Source organism: Ornithodoros turicata, chromosome 2 (genome assembly GCF_037126465.1).
Source record: "Ornithodoros turicata isolate Travis chromosome 2, ASM3712646v1, whole genome shotgun sequence".
Lineage (NCBI taxonomy): Eukaryota > Metazoa > Arthropoda > Arachnida > Ixodida > Argasidae > Ornithodoros > Ornithodoros turicata.
In genome coordinates, this window is record NC_088202.1 from 141,993,537 (window position 1) to 142,013,480 (window position 19,944).

Genomic DNA, 19,944 nt, shown 5'->3' on the forward strand with positions numbered 1-19,944 from the left:
TGTCTCTGAATATGTTGGCCCCGCTTGCAAATGTGGTGCGGGCGTGGATTACGACGGAAGGCGTTACATGCAGTAGAATGAGGTCAGCTTGTGTGCACCCCACAGAAAGAATTTGAGGAGAAGCAGGGCGGATACGACGAACAGGCGTGTCGCTGTCGTATATTTTGGCACAGCGGGCTCTAAGCCTGTTATGTGGCGAAGCACAACTCTAGGGTGTAGATGGGCATGCCGCGGAAGTACACCCGATAATTCTGTCTACACCTTTATTAATCGACAGAGAATCGACAACGTGAAACACCGTCACTCGAATTCTTCGATTTCCTCGCGAAAGTACCGGTCGTACTCTCTCTTGTAGCAGGGCAAACTGTGTCGCTCGGATACCATGACGTCCGGAGAGTTTTGGAAGCCGTCCTTGTCGACGCATCGACAAGACGAGAACGTGGTGCATTGGAGTGGAAGGTAGTTCCCGTTGCGGGCGCATCGATGTCGCAGGAACGTCCTTATCAGCATGGTCATCGGAACTTCCGCGTTGCTCAACAACTCCTTTTCACGCAAGCAATCTGAAAACATGGAAGTCAAAAGTAGGTATAGATTGTCGCGTGTACCTATAGGCTCCAACACCGGGAACTTGCTGCGTGACCCGTGAATGAAGGGAAGTGATGGTGGTGGTGGTGATGGCGAAAGGGCTTGCCGTTGTCGGCCTCACGTATGTGGGCAACGTCACGACTGACGCCCTGGGGAAATGTGCGTCCTGGGCCGACTTCTAGGGGAACTGTGCCGACATATGTCTGAAAGCGTCTGAGGAAAACCCAGGAGAAACCCCAGACAGCACAGCCGGCACCGGGATTCGAACCCGGGTACCTCCCAGTCTCGACGTGACATGGCTAGCACTAAATTAAACTAAACTAACTAGCACTAAACTAACACTAAAGGGAAGTGATGTGTGAATGAAGGGATCATGTAACATAGTAGCCGGGGCCAATGAAATACAGACGGACGAACACACCACTTGTGCCTCACAATACCCAGTTGCATATTTCAATTAAAGGCAATCCGTCTGCTGGTAGATTTCTTGAGTGAGACTGGTCTCATTACCGTATTGTGAAGACTAAGTGCGAACTCCATTTTAGTGTGAACTGCTGACACCGTATTTTGTAGATGTGAAGTGTGCGATATTGTTTTCCCGTTCTATTGATTGTGTGCCTGTGAGTATGTGAGGGATCCCGCTGTGATTTGTTTCGATTGCTGTATACAGCTCTTGCAATGGAGCAGGTAGCACCCATGGTGGGTTGCTGAAAGCTCCAGGGTTTACTTTATTCTACTAATTTATTAACTAACTGAAGAAGCAATGAGGTGACACTTAACATGGCCCCGAACCCTCTCACATTTGTCCAGCTGTCCATCGGGAGCCACCATGCAAAATAATTTCGGTCAGCGGTGTATTATAGCTGCGCAATCAGATATATAAAAAAAGAGTAAAGAACGGTCGGAGAAAGCTGCTGCGGACGGCCGACACGACTCCCGCGTGACGTACAGAAGTCCCCGTGCTTTTTTTTTATTCGTTTCCTTCTTTTCAGCACGCGCGTCACTGTGTGCGGCTCTACGTCACGAGTCACGTGCGCCCGGGGGACCACGTTACGTCATGACGTTCCGTTGTTCTCTGACGCGCTCTTTTCAAGAGTGGATGAAGTTTTAAAAGTGCGCAGAACAGATCGCCTAGCACGCCCTCCGTAGGTCACATGCACTCGTCGCTCTTTCGCAGGAGCTAACTTTATTCGTTAGAGAATACGCCACAGCGAAAAAAAATAGATGAAAAAGGGACACCTCTGTGCTCTTTTAAATAGCACCAACAGCAGTTGGTGATCCCACTGCTTGTGCTTTTTTATCTATCAGCTACGCCATTCTTCATCGAAGATGAGCATGACTTGGACCTTCGTTCTGGAACGCCTGGATGGTAGCTTTCTACTGGGTTCAACAGTCGGGAATATACAGTGAACCCTCGTTATTATGACCACGGTTGTTCCCGAAAAGTTTGGTCATAATGCGAAATTGTCATATTAACGGGAGGGATTTGCAGAGGTCTCACTGCATTGTTCCCCAAGAGTACGGTCGTAAAGCGCGTATGTCAGATTATCGGGGGTCATATTAACGAGGGTTCACTGTAATGCAATGCGCATAGTTCTGTTGTTTTGGGTTCTTTTACGCTGCTTTTGTTTTCGGCCTGTGTTGTCTATTATAATGGCAGCGATGACAGTGCTTGCAGAGTCGACGTGTCAGCGGTTATGGACACTCTGTGCCGACAGTACTTACTGCAAGTCATCTCTTGCTCTTCCAGTGAATACCGGGGAACCGTGTCTTGATTGTCGTAGGGTCTCCCATCCGGTCGAACGCAGTAACACCTAAGAGAAGCGTAATCGGGCTGCAGTCAACGGCTCCGGTTTCGTTCCACTTCATTCATTTTCAACTTAGTGTGGTCTGTGTAGTTTGAGATCTGGCATTCCTCCGATCCCTTTATCCGGATGGGGAGCTCGAATTCAATGTACGATGGAGCACTGCGCTCGCGAAAATAGTTATGCCACTATCAGACTTTACTGAACTTTCAGGATTTTTGCTGTGTATTTCAACTTTACCGTCACAAAGCCCTGTGATGAGGAGACAAACAAAGTGGCCTTTATGAACGTTTATAGATAGTTTCTGCTAGACACGTACGATGATCGATTGTGGTGCGCACACAGCGTAAGAATGATTGCGGAAACGCAATAGTAAAACATAAAACATAGTGATAATATAAAAATATCAGTAAAAATATAAATATAATAGTAAATAACATTATATAATACTAAAACATTAATAGTAATAGAATAGTATATAATATGATAAATGATTACTCGACTGTGATTTGGTATCTTTGTTGTCACGTAACAGCGTTGAGGTTCACAGTTTCTATCAAGTGCTGTTACATACCTGTCATCCTTGCACTGTTTTGGAGCATAACTTCCGTCTGGATCGCAATGCGGCGTATCCATACCAACAAGCGTAGTGTCATTGTCGCTTCGCATCTCTTTTTCCATCGCTCTCAAGTTCAAGAAGTCCACTATGCAGCGCGGCATCATGTCGTCGTATCGCTGATCCTTCATGACTGCAGTAGTGAAATCGAGACTATTGTTGAGACGAGAGTGACTAGAGATGATGCCGTTCCTTGAGGTTAAGGGAAGACAACGACGAACAAGAAGCAATAGGAAGAAAAAAGAACGCCGTGTATAAGCTTCACCTTAAAATATCGTCACGGTTGAACGCACGCGCACACTGGGCAACACAGTGCACGGAAACGTTAACGTGTGCAACCGCCCGTGGCTCAGTGGTTAGCGTGCTAGCCATGTCACGTCGAGACTGGGAGGTACCCGGGTTCGAATCCCGGTGCCGGCTGTGCTGTCTGGGGTTTTTCCTAAGTTTTCCTCAGACGCTTTCAGACATATGTCGGCACAGTTCCCCTAGAAGTCGGCCCAGGACGCACATTTCCCCAGGGCGTCAGTCGTGACGTTGCCCACATACGTGAGGCCGACAACGGCAAGCCCTTTCAACATCACCACCACCACCACCACCACCTTAAAATATCGTCACGGTTGAACTCACGCGCACACTGGGCAACACAGTGCACGTGTTAACGCGAGCAAACGTTAACGTGGGCATCCGCCTAAGGGAGAGGGAATTTAAATAAAGTAGGTAATGGTGACATAAGAACGGTCGTTGGAGAAGACATGAGCGGTATCTGATGATCCTGCTGTTCCTGACACCTGTGTCCATTGCTGCCTTCGAACTCGTCCCTGTCGTCAAATCTCCGTCCTTGGCACGAGGTACAACGACGTCACGAACCGTCTACTACGTCAGACAATTCACGTACCTACTGGAGGCCGTGCGGTCTTCTTTCCTAGCAGAGGGATCAGATCTCGCTCCTTGTCACTCAGTCTCCCCAACTGGTCATCCTGGCTGCTGTCACTTGAACGCAGCCTTCACTTTGGTGGCTGAGATGGTTTTGCCGATGGGCGACGTCGTTGGTAGTGAAATGTCATGTCTGCTGGACTCACGCTCGGCTTCCCCTTTCGTAAGTTTCCCTCCACAACAAGTCAATGCCACAACAGCACTTTATGACCGTGATAATTTCCATTTTGTTTTCTCCTGGATTGACTCCAGTCCAGTCCAGAACTTGCCAGTAAGAACCGAATGGGGCCCGCCTTGTTGCGAAAGGGATTAGACAGGCACAGTTTTGTGCCCTGGCTGTCAGATGGCTCCACCAATAGTATTTGCGGGCACAGAGACAAACTGGACCCTAATCCTTTTCCCTCTAAGTCAGTGACGATATTCTGAAGTGAAGTGAAGCGCAGCGAAACTTACTTCGGACGTAAAACTGTCCAAGTACAGGATATCCTTCCTATGATACGTACCACATGGTAGGGACAATAGAGAATTCCGTCGCGGTACGGGCTCTCCATCTAAGCTGCCGTCTTCCTTGAGACAGAAACAGTAGGCGTCCGTACACTGCAGAGGGTCAAGGTTTCCGTTACGAAGGCATCGAAGTCTCTGAGCCGCATTCAGGTCGAGAGCCTCCTGCTGGGCAACAAGTCGGGAACAATCTGTGAAAGGAACGCGAAAATAAATGCGCAGCAGCCGCCTCGTCCTTAACCACAAACGGATTAAGTGTATTACATATACTGCTGAAACCGTTTTTGAACTCGCAGAAGAATTTAAGACTAAGACAATGATAAGTCGAGCTGGAATGTTGCCTATAGGGGCTATAAAGCTTGTAGAACTGCTTGTGTGGCTCTTGCTAGCAAAGTTCTGCAAGTCAGTACGGTATGCCACAAATATTTGCCCACACAGGCGTAGACGGCGTCTCCGTCACGTTCCTCTTTCTGTTGCTCGCGCTCTCACATCCGACTACACTACGGGGTTATTGGTCAGGGGATTCCAGAGTTTGCACGCCTCTAAGCGTTTCATCGAAATTTGTAGTACATTCAGTATCTTCCAATGACACAATATGAGCACAAAACGAATCCTTGCAGCCCCGCACTTCTGAAAGTAGTAATAAATAATAACCATTAATAAAGAATCGCGGTTGATGTTCCTGTACACTCTTAAAAATGAACTTCACCACATAGCACGCTCCTAGCCAACCATCACCCCGTATGACGACGTTCTCGCCCTAGATTTGTTGAAAACGGGAGGAGGAGCCTATTTTGTGCCATGCATAATGGCACAAAATAGGCTCCTCCTCCCGTTTTCAACAAATCAGGGGCAAGAACGTTGTCATTCGGGATGGTGGTTGGCTAGGAGCGTGCTATGTGGGGAAGTTCATTTCTAAGAGTGTAGAGGTCTGTCTTCGCAAACGGACACACAGATCCTGCGTGCGAGCCGTATGTGGTTAAGCGAGTGTCCACAATTACACCCGGTACAGCGTCCCCCCCCCCCTCCCAGTGACATAACGACATAACGAGAGCTTATTGGATATCTCTAGGCATGTCGCGGGCGCTAAACATTGCAATGAGCGTCATCGCATGCTGTGGGGAGGAATACAGTCTAAACATATTAAAATTAAATAACTGATTCGAGGTGAGAGGGAGGCCTACACCTTTTTGTGCCAATGATCATACATCCAAATTGACACAAAAAGGCGTGCGCCCTCCCTTTCTTCGAATCAGAAGCGATAACCCTATCATTCGTGGCAATGGTTGGCGCAGAGCGTGCCACGCGGGGAAGCTCGTCGGTTAGAGTGTAGTATGCTCGCCGACGCTCTGGACATGAACGGTCGCCAGCAGCGACGTTCACTGAGGAGCATCTTCTCTTGCCAACCGTCAGGCAGAGCAAGAAGACCACAGCGGGAGGCATGCTTGGGGGCCTATTGCCACAGGGAAACAGGCACAATCAACTGTATCGCACAGTATACAGGCGTTTACACTCCCACGCAACGCACCCCTTTCAGAGAGGCTCAGCAAGGAGAGCGAGGGCAGACGTAGAGGAGTGCACGGAAAACGCACACCATGGACAGAGGCGGCCTGATGCTCAACCTTTCGTCGTTTCGTAACGAGCGATAAATGCATCACTTTCTTTTGAGTCGTCACGAGCGTCCGCCCAAAGGCCAATCGCAACATCTATCTAGAGTCAGCAAAACGGGTGTGCGTACGTGCCGTCGCCTGAAGTTTGGAGCCCACTTACGTAGAAAAATAACGATAACGAACGTCAGGGTCACTTCAGCGTTGGGCCCCTGGAGCCGGGAGATGCTTTCTCATGAATCGCGTTTGAGCCAGGAAGGTCACTCCCGGCGTCTGCATCTGCAGCAAGCCCAACCCCTCGGAACCCATCTGGTATGAAAATTGCAGCATGACGGTGTGCAGGGTTATGTCCGGGGTGTTGGAATTTCGTGTGTATGTTTGTGGTGATGGTGGGGGAGGAGGTTTCGTACAGGGTGTGCATTGTGAAAGCATGTCTGTTGTTTGGTTGAGTGCACGTTCCCAGTCGAACATGTGTGGAATGTCCTCCGACAACGCGTGGAACAACGTCAGCCGTATGCAAGAAGTATTCAGAAGTTGTCCAGAGCATTTGTGCCAAAGTTGTCGAACAATCTGGTTTGCAGCATGCAAGCACGGCGAGGCGCATGTGATGTGTTGCTGTGCGGAGGAACTGTACAGCTCATTCCAGCTACAAGCCGCCAGATAGGGCAAGGATGAATGATGCATGTTCATTCGACGCCTGCTGGAAGAATGCACACCCTCAAAATCTTAGCTTATCATTATCGTTAAACTTCGCGAAAAAAAGACGCCGTTGACGTCGAGAGGGATTAAATGTCGTTTAAACTCATGGAGGTAAGAATTTTTGAAATGTAATGTGGGCAAGCTTTCGCTTGTCCCATCCTACAGTTGGCAATGGAGGTAAGAAACCTCTGAGTTCCCATAAGCCCTTGCGCGCCACAGGTGGCGCTTGCTTTATTCTTGAAGCGTGATGTGGGCAAGCTTACGCTTGTCCCATGCTACGGTTGGCATTACCAGAAGGTTATAAACACGAAGGGCCGTGGGACTCCTCTAGCGGTCGCTCCTGGCAATGACACGCACATCTAGTTGCCCGGTCACGTGATCTCCACGTTTCGGTGTTATGGCGGTCTGCGCGGAGGATTTGAAGTTTAGCAAACCTCATCTTCAGCAAACCTCTGCCCTCTGGCCTTCGAGGAGTCCATTTGCACAACACTTTGAAGGTTATGGGGTATTTCAACATTTGCCGCGAGATAAATCACAGCAAAAGTTCAGCAAAATAGAAGAGAAGCTGTAGGCAATGTCACGATGACGTACGTACGTCTCCTAGCAAATTACTGATCCATTGCTTCCACACTGAGATAGTCTATTTTGCGTTTCAACGGGTATGATAACTTCTAACTCCAAAGCGGTTATGAAAGCGTAAACAAGTTATTCGGCCGCTGCTCGTCCCTGTATTCACGTAAGATACGCCACGGGCATGGAGGACGCCATGTTCGATGACGTGTTGCCGTGACGTTTATGGGTCACGTGTGTGGGCAACTAACCACAATGCCATACGCGGATCACAGCACGCTCCACTTGCATTGAGAGAAGCGCTTAGGGCATCTCCTTAGCTGCTTACCCACATGTTTAAATGTGTTTAAGCGTGCGGAGCTGTTCCTTCTTGCACCACCCCCGACAACACGTCGAGCGTATCCAACTTCTCTAGTCTCTAGTTCCAACGTCTCTAGTTCAACGATTGTTTTCCCTCGGTTACTTACTGCAGTTCATGCCTTCCGCTTCCTGATGAAGTGCCGTGCCAAATATCCTCTCACCTCCATCGCCTACGCAGTGACACCTATGAGAGAATCGGCAGAGTTTCGCCAGCGTAGCAGAAAGTAGAAGCGATTGCAACGATGTTTCCTACATGAGTCCCTTCTTGCATCTTTTGGGACGATAATCGCCGAAGAAGTCGCAGTCCGGAGCCGGTCTGCCATAGGCCATCTCGAAACCCGGTCCTTTCTTCAATTCTTCTTGCAGTTCTCGCACGCAAGGTTTGGATGTTTCTGGAAACAGCATAGTGTTTTATTTATGGACTCTGCTTCACGAAGCCTGACTTCGAGAAATATATTTGTAAATATTTTCGAAACAATAATGCACGCACTCAGTGATTCGGACAAGAATGCTGATAATGGTGGTTGCGTACGGTTGTGGGTGGTTTGTGTAACTTATTGGAAGTGTCAGTGAACGTAAGGGATGAACGGTATAAAATGTTCTGTAGCGGAGCTGACGTCACCATCGTCGGCTGCACACGTCGTCATCTCGCGCCGGCACGAACGGCATTTCATTAAAAGATCACTTGGGTACTTGCCACCATCCTGAATGATCATGATCCTTTGTGTCCCAAGAGTTCTTATAAGTAGTCGGCCCACATCCCCCCCTGCGAAAGCTGTGACGTTGCCCGGCTAAGAGTAGCCGACTAGGGCAAACAGTTCCATCATCATCACCAGCACCGGTGATGATGATGATTCGGGTTTTTATGGCGCACGGACAACTCAGGTCATAGTGCGCCAGATCATCACCAGCACCATCTTACAAGTACACTCTAAGAAAAAAAGGAGCACTTTTATTGGGGACTAAATGCATTGCCACAAAAAATAGTCCCTTTCGGGAGTAAATGCACGGGAGTAAATGAATGTCACAGTGTAGAGACTGCATTTCACACGCTGTTGTAAGAGTCCCGGGTACATAATTCGTGTGAATGCATGAAAATACTTTGAAGCAAACCGTCAACTTTGATATATCAAGTTATATAAACTCTTACGCCATATATAGGGCACAATTTGCGAAGAAAGATGCGCTAACTGTTTCTTACTCTGTGTGGCTGGAAAATTCCTACGTTGGCTGAGTTATACAGCTTTATGCCATCACATTGACCAATGGCACATATTTACGTAGGCTATTGCATTCAGGAACCATTCGCGAAGTTTAGTGACAATTTGCAGTCCTGGGGAGTAAACGTCGGGACTAAATGTAGGGTTAGGGGACTAAAATGGGGAGTAATTGCAGTCCAGGGGAGTAGAGGCTGCAATTACTCCCCGTTTTACTCCTTTTTTTCTTAGAGTGTAGCAGAGTACACGATAACTATACTGTATTAATTAATTGGCTCAGAAAAACACCACACACAGGTCACATCTGCTACGCATGTGTCAGATAACCTGTCATTTCTCCAAAAGATAGAAAGAACACACAGCTCTTCGGGAGCACGTATGATATTTTTAAACATTGCTATTCTCTACATTTCGATTAAAACAACGCTACGTGGCGCAGTGGTAGTGTGCAGTGCGATGCCGCATACAATAACGTTATGGCTTCCTTGCAGGCAACTGCACCTAGCGGTACCATGAGGCTGAAGACTTGGCAGGTGAAACAGCAGCAATTTCTTTACGTGATGTGCGCTGTTTAGAAGCTTTCCAGTCCTGCTATTGGCTAGACTGTAAAGTGTAAACAGCGCTCGTTAGCGCGTCGACGGTGGTTGGAAAAGAAAACTACTTCGAGAGCGTGCTCTACATACAAGAGGTTTCTTTCCTTGTGTCACATTGCGGTGCGCTATTCAGCAGCTAATCGCAGCACCATTCTCATCGGTGGTAGTGACGCTAAACCATGGGTGATGGCGTGTTCAAATCCTACCAACAGGTGCACTCCCTGAAAATTTCCCAGGATTTTGCCTTTGCGGCAAACTTTCCAGGCGGATGCCTGCACAGTCCCTCCTACCCCGGACGCATACTGACGCCCCCCCCTCTCCCCACGCCTGTCTCCAACTCCCTCCTGATGTCCTCCAATGACCTGTTCACCAGTCGGTCCCATACAGTTGCTTCAGAGTGTTGATATGGGACAAAACGAAAAAGACAGAAGAAAGGACTTACGTAAGGTACACCTCCCTTTAGAACAAGTCATCGAGTGGCCACATTCTTGACTTGGCAGTGAGGCTATCTCCGTGTTGTGACAGGGACTACCATCGGCTGAATCGAAAGGGGCACAGACTTTGTAACGCATCCCCACTCATGACTCCTTTCTTAATTTCCTGCTCCTTTTTCTCGGGCACCATCACATTTACCTTGCGTCTTCACGCAGATCGGACAGCATCCGCACGTCGTCGCATTGTCGATGAGACGGCCCGCCCCGCAATCCACGGACTTGCACTCCTCCATGCACGCACGCGGAGAGCAGGCGAAAAATATTTGGCCCTCCGCAAGAGTCACCGTCAGGAATACGAGGAACACTTCGCCGCTCCAGTGCATCTTGTACGACACCTTGAGTGAACATCTAGAGAACACCTGCATAGAAAGTATGCAGCCGTCCGCACCCGTTTCCCAGTATAGCCTACGGCGCTGCCTTATCTTATCAGTGTCGGATTTATGATGGGTCGCTGTCACAGCCTTTACTGTATATTATAGGATTGAGATAATAGAAAGGATGTCCTTCTCGTACCACGGTTTTGTATAACTCAAAACTGGAACAACAATGCGTCTAACACCATTGGGCCATGTCAGTTAAGGCGAGTTCCCACATATAGCGCTTCCCTCTATAGGGCTAGAAAATAGCGCTCGAAACCAGCGCTGTTTTTCCGTTTGCCGTTCTCACATACAACCGAGCACATAGCGCTATCCTGCTGGGGTCACGGGATATCTTTTTGCCACGTGATGCACCGGTGCTACCGTGATTGCTTACTGTCGGCGTCGGGTATCCGCAGCATCAAGGGGGATGACTCTTTCGATGCTGTGATCGCGATACCAGACTTATAACCAACACCCATGCATTGGTAGATGAAACTCGTGGCCATTTTCGCGTCGTCGTCGTCGTCGTCTTCCCCCTTTGCTGCTTCGAGTGATCGGAAGCAAAACAAACCCCAGCTTTCGCGACGTCACGGCTGAAAGAATCTCATGATTGGTTAACGCAGACTCATTGCTCAATATAGCGCTAGAAAAGTTGACCGGGGCTCTACTTCGACAAGAGGGGTTTTATAGCGGTTCGTAGCAATGCGAGGAGGAAAATATAGCGCAATTTTCTAGTGCTATGTAGCAAAGCGCTATATGTGGGAACTGGCCTTTAGGATAGTTTCGCGCATTAACAGTTTCAAACTTCGGGCGTAATAGGGTTTATTCACTGACGTCACCTCGCCACCATACTGTAGGTCCCTCGAAGTTATTTACCCGCATTCGTACGCTGCGATATGCTTTGTGGATTACTATTAACGTCGAAAACATGGGAATTACTTGGATATGCTGCAAATCGCACAGCACAATAGTTTTCAAACGCCAAATATACGGTGACTGCGATGCGGGTAATGACTTGGAAGGGACCTATACAATATGGCGGCCTACGGCAGAACATCTGCTTGCTAGCGACAGTGGCGGTCTCCTACGGATGACGTCATGTGAATAAACCCTATGAACTGACCTCATGAAAGTGGAGATAGGGTGCTCAGCTTTGGCCCTCTAAGGCGAACATGAATAAGGCCTTTGTAGTCAACATATAGCGTGTCATGTGTCAGGCAGTTCGTGCGCTTTTGGGAGGGACGCTCATGTATGGACGGACACTCTCCAGATTCCATCAGGGCCATGCATAAACCTACGCTTGTCGGAAGAATAAAAGCAGAAATATCGAATCAAGTGCAACGCGTGCCAAAACTGCCAAATGTACCCTAGGGGTAGTGAGCGGTGATTATTTTGCTAGATGATAAATCGCGCGACCCGTAGTAATGAAATGAACAAAGTTTTTATTTCATATATTATGACATGAAAGAAAGCAAGTATGAAAGCATGAAAGCACGATGACTCTATAGCCGTGTTTACGCAAAATATAGACGAATTTGAAGACAGCCTTTCTGAGAAAAAACGCTGCCCAAAACAGTGATTCTCTCATACACTACTTCAAATATACGGTGATTGCTCAGAGGAATTCACGAACGTAACGAAATGCATTATATACATCCAACGAAAGGCTGATATTATTATGCCTGTTTTACTATTCAACTTTTTATAATACCGAACCCAGCGAGTGTATTTAACAAGATTTGGGCAGGTTGGTACATGCTTGTCATGTGCGCGGTGAAACAAGAAGATTTAGGCTCGGTTTCACCAACACCAGTTAACATTTTAACCGAGATCAACGGTACCCTAACTTGAGTTGAACGCTTCATTCTGCTTCACTAAAAGGAGCTGTTGTAACTGAAACGTTCATCACGTCACGAACTAAAATTTGTAAAAAGAATCGAGTCTTGACTTCAAGCAATCCTTGATCTCGGTTCAAGGTTAACCAGCGTTGGTGAAACCGGGCCTAAGAAACACAAGGACAGCCTCGACTTTCAACCTCTTTACCTCATTATTGAAAACAAAATGGGGAATTTCATCGCCTGGGGTGATACTCACCCCATTGCTGGCGGGAATGTGGTCAAATGGAATAATGGGATCGCGTCACAGTCAGGACCGAAGACCTACGGCGTCCAAAAACTTTAGGAGTGCTTTTAGGGCAGAGTGTTGGTGGGTGGATTCGGCCATGGACCAGGGAGAACAACATGAAAAAAAAAAAAAAAAAAGACGATATGAAAACAAAGCAGTGTAAAGTATAATTGTTTTTACTTTGAGCTATTGCCATGAACTGGCCAATGCTTCTTGCCGATTCGGTGCTCTCGTTGACGGGTAGGCAGTCATAGTGTCTGATGAACTGAGCATGCTGTGCCCGTTAAACACGAAGCAAAGCGGCTCCTGAACGGCTCCAAGTCTAATAAGCGTTCCGAGATGTAGTAAATACGTCTGCATGTTAGAGAATGGATCTGAGGTGTGCCTTATAGGCCATGAATTTGGTTGTCAAGTGATATGTTCCAGATTTGGTTTTAAGAACTACAGATGGTGGTGGTGACGAAAACCGGCTTGCCGTTGTTGGCCTCACTCATGTGGGCTGCTTCACGACTGTAGCCAGGACGAGATGAGATGATGTGATAAGAACTACAACTTTCTTGAAGCCTGGACATTTTCCGTTGCAAGTTCCTAGTCAGGTCTTTTGAAATTGTGACACATAAATACTTGAAACTGCAATGGATTCCCGGTCCTGTGGGCCTACACGGTAACTAACGCGGGGAGATGCGGCTGCACGACGTGGTGCACAAGTTGTGACCCCTGTCACTGTATATCTGCTCCTTACCTGTTTCTGCCTGCCATCTGCCTATCCGCAGCCAGTGTGCCGCTCGTGCCCAAGCGTTTAGAGCTGAGGCTGCCACTTCAGCCACCTGCAATCAATCGACCCCTCGGTGGACTTCTTTATTACGTGTCGCTGCACTCGTCACGAGGAATCGCTCCTCCATCGCCTCCGTCTGAACGTCGCCTGCCCACCGCTGCATCTGTTCAAAATGGGTCAATCCAGCACTCCCCTGTGCACTAGTTGTGGCGTGGTGGCTGATATTCCTCACTGCATCCTACACTGTCGGCAACACCTTCTGCACCGCGACGTCCTCTGTCGTCGTGTATCCCAACTTGGCTACAGCACTATAACATTGGCAACCTTCGAAGAGGACGAAACCCGAGACAGGGGAGAAGACGCAACACACACATACACAAACAAACAAACAAACAAAAACAAAAATTCTAGTCTAGTTCTGCACCAGCTAGTCAGCACGCTTTACCTCTTTTCATTGGCTACATTACTGGGTCCCATTCCTCAGCCGACCCAATGGGCCATCACAACTCCGCTCCGCCGCTTTCTCCACGTTCTGAACCTTGTCAACTCCTTGTGATTGCTTGACCGTGTCTGTGAGTTTTCAGTTTTTTATCTGTACTTCCTTCCTTTCTTTTTTCCTTCCTTCTCTTCTTCTTCTTTTTTTTTTTTTTTTTTTGAATAGCAAGCCGACCTCTGCCTGACTGACCTTTCCTTTTTTAAAATAAATCTTCGTATCCCACCCTTGAAATTGTCCACATTCAATAGATCATGAGTCTTAATCTTGTAATCAAAACAAATAACTTCCTTTTCTCTAGCAGGCTTTCCTTTTGTATATTCATGCACTTACATTTCTTTCTCAATCAACACCATCTGCCGAGAGGCACGCCTAGAAACAATTTTTTTTGCAGGCAATCGTTTAGTGGGATTTGATTGGCAACGGAACGAATTGGGGCAGTGTAACTTTTTAATTAATACAGTGAATACATTCAACTACAATCACGTAAGATAGTGGGACCGCGTGATATGAATCCGTGAGAGGCCCCCTGAAAAGTTATCGGCCCGACCCATTTCAAGATATAAGAACACAATCTCGTCATTCTACACGACTACACACAAAGAGCGAGATCAAGGAGACCAAGTTATAAGTTGGTAACCCGAAGAGTTAATTTTTGCTCGGGCTATCGCCGAAATCAGGGACGCGTTCCTCGCTATTTCGTAGCTTCGCAAGTTCGATTTTGCTCCGCATTCGCCTGCGCTGCTCCGGAGATCGTTGAATGGTGAGGGGCTTGTGAGCAGTCAGGTTGCAGATTCCCAAGTATGCGTTAAGTCCACCCATCACCATAGCAACAGGTGAGTTACGTGACAAGCTTCGCGGGTTGAGCGCTGAAGTGCTGCTCCCTGTTAGCCCGTGCCTGTTAACCTGTGATCGTCGGCGTTGGGAGAGGAGATTGAACGATGAAAGCATGTTCGATGTGCGACGTTTGCGTTGGAAATGAATCTTTATGTGATCTCAAATAAAGAAGGCAACGTTTGATAACGACCAGGTGCACAAGTACCGCACTAGTAGTATAACTATGCAGGGTGTTGCAGGAGAGAGTGACCCCTAATTATTTAAAAAAAATCTACGTGAGATAAAAATGGGAAACCTTCTGCATGACATTTGTGAAGGTTTTTGCTACCCAAACACGAGGTTTGTATGAGTGTACCTCATTAATTCGGATAAGTGTCTTAATTGAACTCGAAATTTTCCTGAGGGAAGGTAGATTTTTTGCATTAATTTGAAAGTCCGTGGCCACCACATGCTATTCCAGTCGTAATTTAAAGTTACTTCAGCTATTCCCCAATTATTTGACACCTGGAAAACTTGCCATCCCTGGAAGTGCGCTTTTGGAGAAGGGCGGGGACCGGGCGCAATCATGCATTTTGCCTTCGCTAGCTTATCCGTTCGCAGCCATCAGCTAATGACAGTCACCGACATCGGATATGCTGTCCTGTCTTCTGTGTTGTCCTTTACTGCGTCTCATACTATAGGCGGGGCAACTTGGCCGATCCTGCGCCTTGACGAGCGATGGTCTTTCTGGCCGTTGTTACGTGTTTTCAGGTGTCAAATTTTTGTGGAAACATTGTGAAAGATCCTGTATGCGTGACAAAATTTTGAGTTCAGTTCAGCTAATTAGACTAATTAGTGAGGTAAACTAACACCTGTTTGGGTGGGAAAACCTTCACTAGTGTCGTGCAGAAGGTTTCCATTTTTAATCTCGCGTAGATTTCTTAGTAATCCTGTGTATACAGGGAGTGACTTTTTCGCGTTAAACCCGACTCTGCACGGTTATTCCCCCCCGAACTGACCTCCGACCAATTCAGGTTAAACCGAATAAGCTTAATCTGGCTTACTGAAAAAGGCAAGAGAAAAGGGAAAGTGGCGCAAATGAAGAAGGCCGACTGCACTGAGCTTCGTGATTGGGGGAGGGGGGGGGAAGAAACGAAGAAAGAACGATGAAAACGGCACGAGGACCCGGGAGGTCACAGCAAATTCACCAACTTAGTGGTTGCAAGAAACCGCACGAACAGCTGCAGGACTTCTATATACGTGTACTTGCATTTTAGCGCAGGCCAGGCACCCAGGACCTTCCTCACCTGAAAGATAATGCTGTACGGTTGTTCTCAGCGTTTTACTTACTGCTGCTGCTATTGGCTTCAGCGGTACAATTTACAGCAATGTGTGAGCGCTCATCTTGTGAACATATCAGCTGTCTTCGGTTGGGCTGCAGTTGGTGATGTAGCGCAAGTCGTGCACCGTATTCCATTCAGCGGAGGTCCAATCTTTACACTGGACAGGATAATTCGATTCGAGAAGCGCCGCATGAGTGCAGCCACGAGTAGACAAAATGGTGCTCCTTCTGCGACGCCTGCGCAACATTTCATGAACGGTGCAGACGGCAGGCGACGTCGCTGTGGAGTGAAGTGTGTGCCGACGATATTTTATGATTGATCAGGTGTTTAGGGGCAATCAAGGTGGTCGATGGTACAGGGCTCTTGTTCCCCAGGTCAATGAATAAGACAAGGGTTATTCAAAACGGATAACCTGGAAAAGCTTACCCGTTTCTATTCGATTGAGGTCTAGTGTAGTTTGCACGAGGGCAACACCTATCGTGCACTCCTTGCATTCATGCACTGTTATTGCTCCTTTACACTGCCCGGTGCACTTTTTGACTAATCGAAGACAGTTATCATAAACCTAATGTCGGTATTACAGTAAGACATAATAATGGAATAAAGTTTGAGCTTGTATTACACTCTTACTATGGATCGACAGTGCGGTAAAGATAGACGCAACGTGTAGTTTTGATCTATAAATCTGTATATATTTCAATAAAAGAATGCCAAGGTAGCTGGCGCCAGTGATATAGGTCATTCTCAGACAAATTTGATAAGAAAATGTAATCGCTGGAACCGAATCAGAATCACTTCCGTGCATGGAGATGCCGTTTTGGACAAAGAGAGAAAATTTAGAGGTGTGCGCCGATGCGGTCATAGACCTGTTTGTTTCTGCCGACCAGGTGGCACGACCCAGAAGCAACTTCAGCGCCCCCAAAATATGCAACGCGCGGTAGCAAGCAGACGACAGCGGCACTTTCAAATACATGGTCTCTAGTTGTTTGCACTTGGCAGGATGCACTCCTTTTTCTGTGGATTTCCTCCAGGTTTTATAGCTTTCCTTGGCACCATGCCCCTTGAAACCCCATGGAAAACTGAAAACCCGTTAACCTACTTACCGTTGGGTCCGTGGCCCTTGGGCCCCATATGGCGCTGTGCCCTACGCCCAGCCCTCTCCTTCCGATTTGTTTCGGTTTCGGTTTCAGTTTCAGTCTGTCTACTAACGTCATGATGACGTTTCCCTGGTAGAGGTCTATTCGAACGCTTTACACCTTATACCCTGTGGGTGCACAATGGTTCAGCTTCTTTTCAACGGCAGCGGTTCTTACTTCCTGAATAAAATACCGTCATTGATCGAATATCATGTTTTATGGCAAAAGATGCCATGAAGGAACCGGAAAGAAAGCAAGAAAATATGTGGACGTGAGTGAAAAACGAATTAAAAGTAACTTGGAACTTAGTAACTTAAGTTACTTTGGCAAAGTTACCTGAAAAAGAAACGAGTTCCTCTGAAAGTTACCATGGCGCAAAAGTACCGAGTTAAGTTACAAGTTATCAAAAAAAGAAAAAAGAAACTTAGTTAGAAAGTTACAGTAACGAGTTACCTCGAACTCTGCAACTAATACTGAGCTGAACTGCGTTATGGTCCGGCGCTACGAAAAGCATGATGTTCGGCTATTTTTTCTCATGGGATAGCCCCTGAATATTCCTGCCAATTATCATTAATTTGAGTAAATTAGACACGCCATTCACATTGGTTGGGTAAAAAAGTGACCTTTACTTGGCAAATTTCCGAGTTCAGTTCGCAAAAATTTACATAATTAAACTTACGTTACACGGCATTCACATCAAGAGGTGGCAAAAACCTAGTAAGAACAAATGCCGTTGACCGCATGATTCTATACAAGCGCAGAAAGTTGGGCTAGTTGGTGAGACAGCATACTGCAGATGCTTGTGTTTGTGTGCTTCCTTCAGTCCTTGTCTTCCGCGTCCCAACATCTGCAGTATGCATGATTCTATATGTGGTGTAGTTTTTTTATTGTAATTCAATGACACGTTTTCTAGGACACCCTATATGTGCATGGGAGCACTTTAACAGGGAGTGTTTCCCTCTGTCTCTTCCACACTATGCATTTGTGTATACGATGTGTGCATCATATAAAAAAACAATCAACAATAAAATTGTCGTCAGTTAAGTAAGCTGACAAACACGAGTCGTGTATATGGTGTCACATATTGCTTTAATGTTGCATGGGCTCATGCTATGAAGATGCTATAAGTTTCGGTTCATCACCTACTTGTGGTTTGTCGAAATTTTCGATGAAGGTGTAATTGCTGCACCCCATATCAGGATCCTCCCTGCAAGCTAGCGCCCACGCGTTCATTTTGTCCCACGTAACTGTGAAATTATCGCCATACCATTTTATCGTGTAGGCTTTGAAGAAATTCTGAGGAGGAAGGAACTGCCACTTCTTCGGCTCTTTTTTGTTGATCCCGTACTTTTCACATTTATAACCGTGTAGAAAATTACCTGAGTGGCTGCAAATACAAAGAGAAGCAAGAAAATCACTGCTACAAGCACGTACCCAAGACCAAGGTTATGCAAATGATACTGATTTGAAATGTTTGTTGTATGGTAACCACGGACTACCAAAACTACAGACTCACAGAATGGATGCAAGTAGTCAATACCTTATGCACTCTATCGGATATGTGTATGCAAAGCAGTGAACATGCACGGCGTCGAAAAATACTTGGCCGAACTCGTAGGAAAGTCTGGTGTTGTCATTATAGAGGCAGTTGAAGAGTTTCATGTCATCTGAGCAGTTTGTTCTGAAAAATCATGTGCATTACGTCACAATGTAATGCCAGGTTTCGTTCTAACTTTTGGGCATCACGTTGGTTACGTAAGACACACTGTATTTGCCAATTTACACTTACATAGTATATGGATACGGATTCTTCAACTGACTCTTCTCGTGATATCCATTTGCCAGTATGTAATCTGTGGCGTTATCGTGTTGTTCGCAGCACTTGTCTGTAGACACACCAGATCCATACGGCTCCTTAGCAGTGGACATATTTCCAGCGCCACACCATTTCGTACCTGGAGGGTTTGTGGAAAGGGGACGTCAAATACACGTGCATGAGATTCGAACCTCTCAAAGCGTATCTTCATTGTGACTAATCCTGATATTTGGAGGATTGCGTATTTGAAAAGTATCGCCAGACCTTGTACGTCTAGGCGACCACAAACAACAACTTTATTACGAGACGGTAGCTACGATTACGCAACGCTGGCTAAGCAATCGTACCAAGTAAGCAACACGCTTAGATCGTTTTCATTTATGTCCAACAATTTGAACGCTTCGCATCTTAGTCCCTGTGGAGGCACATGGTTTAGCTTCATTTCAATGGCAGTTTGCTTCCTGAATAGAATACTGTCATTGACTGAATATCACGTTTTATGACATATGGCATGAAAGAACCGGAGAGAAGCAAAAAAATATGTGGACGTCAGTGAAAATCGAATTAAAAGTAAGCTTAGCTTACTTAGCTTAGCACTTAGCACTTACAGCTTAGCACTTAGCTTAAGTTACTTTTGCGAAGTTGCATGAAGAAGAAACGAGTTCCTTTGAGAGCTATCACTGCGCAAATGTACCGATTTAAGTTGCAAGTTAGCAAAAAAGAACTTAGTTACAGTAACGAGTTATTTATAACGAATTATCTCGAACTCTGGGTACGTTGTCACGGAAGGTGTGCCAATTTTTCAGCGTTTCCTGTCCCGCTTTTGCCCTGATTTAAGTAATATTTTTGTCCCCAGCTCTACACATCACCACTCACTCCACAAACCATAAGGTAGTACTCGTCACTTTAAAGTAGCTTGCCATATGTCAGCAATAACAGTCAACATCCACACACAAATTTGCGTTACACAGTCGGAACTGTCCTGTATTTTTATTTCTCCCGTTTACAGCAAACAATGAAGCGATGATATTGTGATAGCTTCTCCATGTACTGAGTAGTTTTGAAACACACGTCAACCACAAAATTACCTTGTTACAACGAT

At 46.7% G+C, this 19,944-nt stretch overlaps 1 protein-coding gene across 1 annotated transcript; it reads right to left on the reverse strand.

The window, feature by feature from the left end:
- Nucleotides 1-265: 265 nt before the first annotated feature.
- Nucleotides 266-18,955, reverse strand: LOC135385102 (uncharacterized). The gene is made up of 10 exons (XM_064614278.1): nucleotides 18,816-18,955; nucleotides 18,629-18,707; nucleotides 10,120-10,339; nucleotides 9,929-10,024; nucleotides 7,930-8,068; nucleotides 7,784-7,860; nucleotides 4,443-4,631; nucleotides 2,965-3,139; nucleotides 2,311-2,399; nucleotides 266-560 (listed from the first exon to the last, which is right to left on the reverse strand). The coding sequence occupies exons 1-10, from the start codon at nucleotides 18,953-18,955 to the stop codon at nucleotides 301-303; spliced, it is 1,464 nt and encodes a 487-aa protein (XP_064470348.1). The 3' UTR covers nucleotides 266-300.
- Nucleotides 18,956-19,944: the final 989 nt, after the last annotated feature.

Excerpts from the sequence above, each read along its gene's own strand:
- LOC135385102 (XM_064614278.1), bottom strand. The coding sequence starts at position 18,955 with ATGTCCACTGCTAAGGAGCCGTATGGATCTGGTGTGTCTACAGACAAG. Across the intron at positions 8,069-9,928 it reads TAAAGGGAGGTGTACCTTAC|AAACATCCAAACCTTGCGTG; the intron begins GTAAGTCCTTTC and ends TGCTGTTTCCAG. Across the intron at positions 561-2,310 it reads AGAGCAAGAGATGACTTGCA|ATTGCTTGCGTGAAAAGGAG; the intron begins GTAAGTACTGTC and ends CCATGTTTTCAG.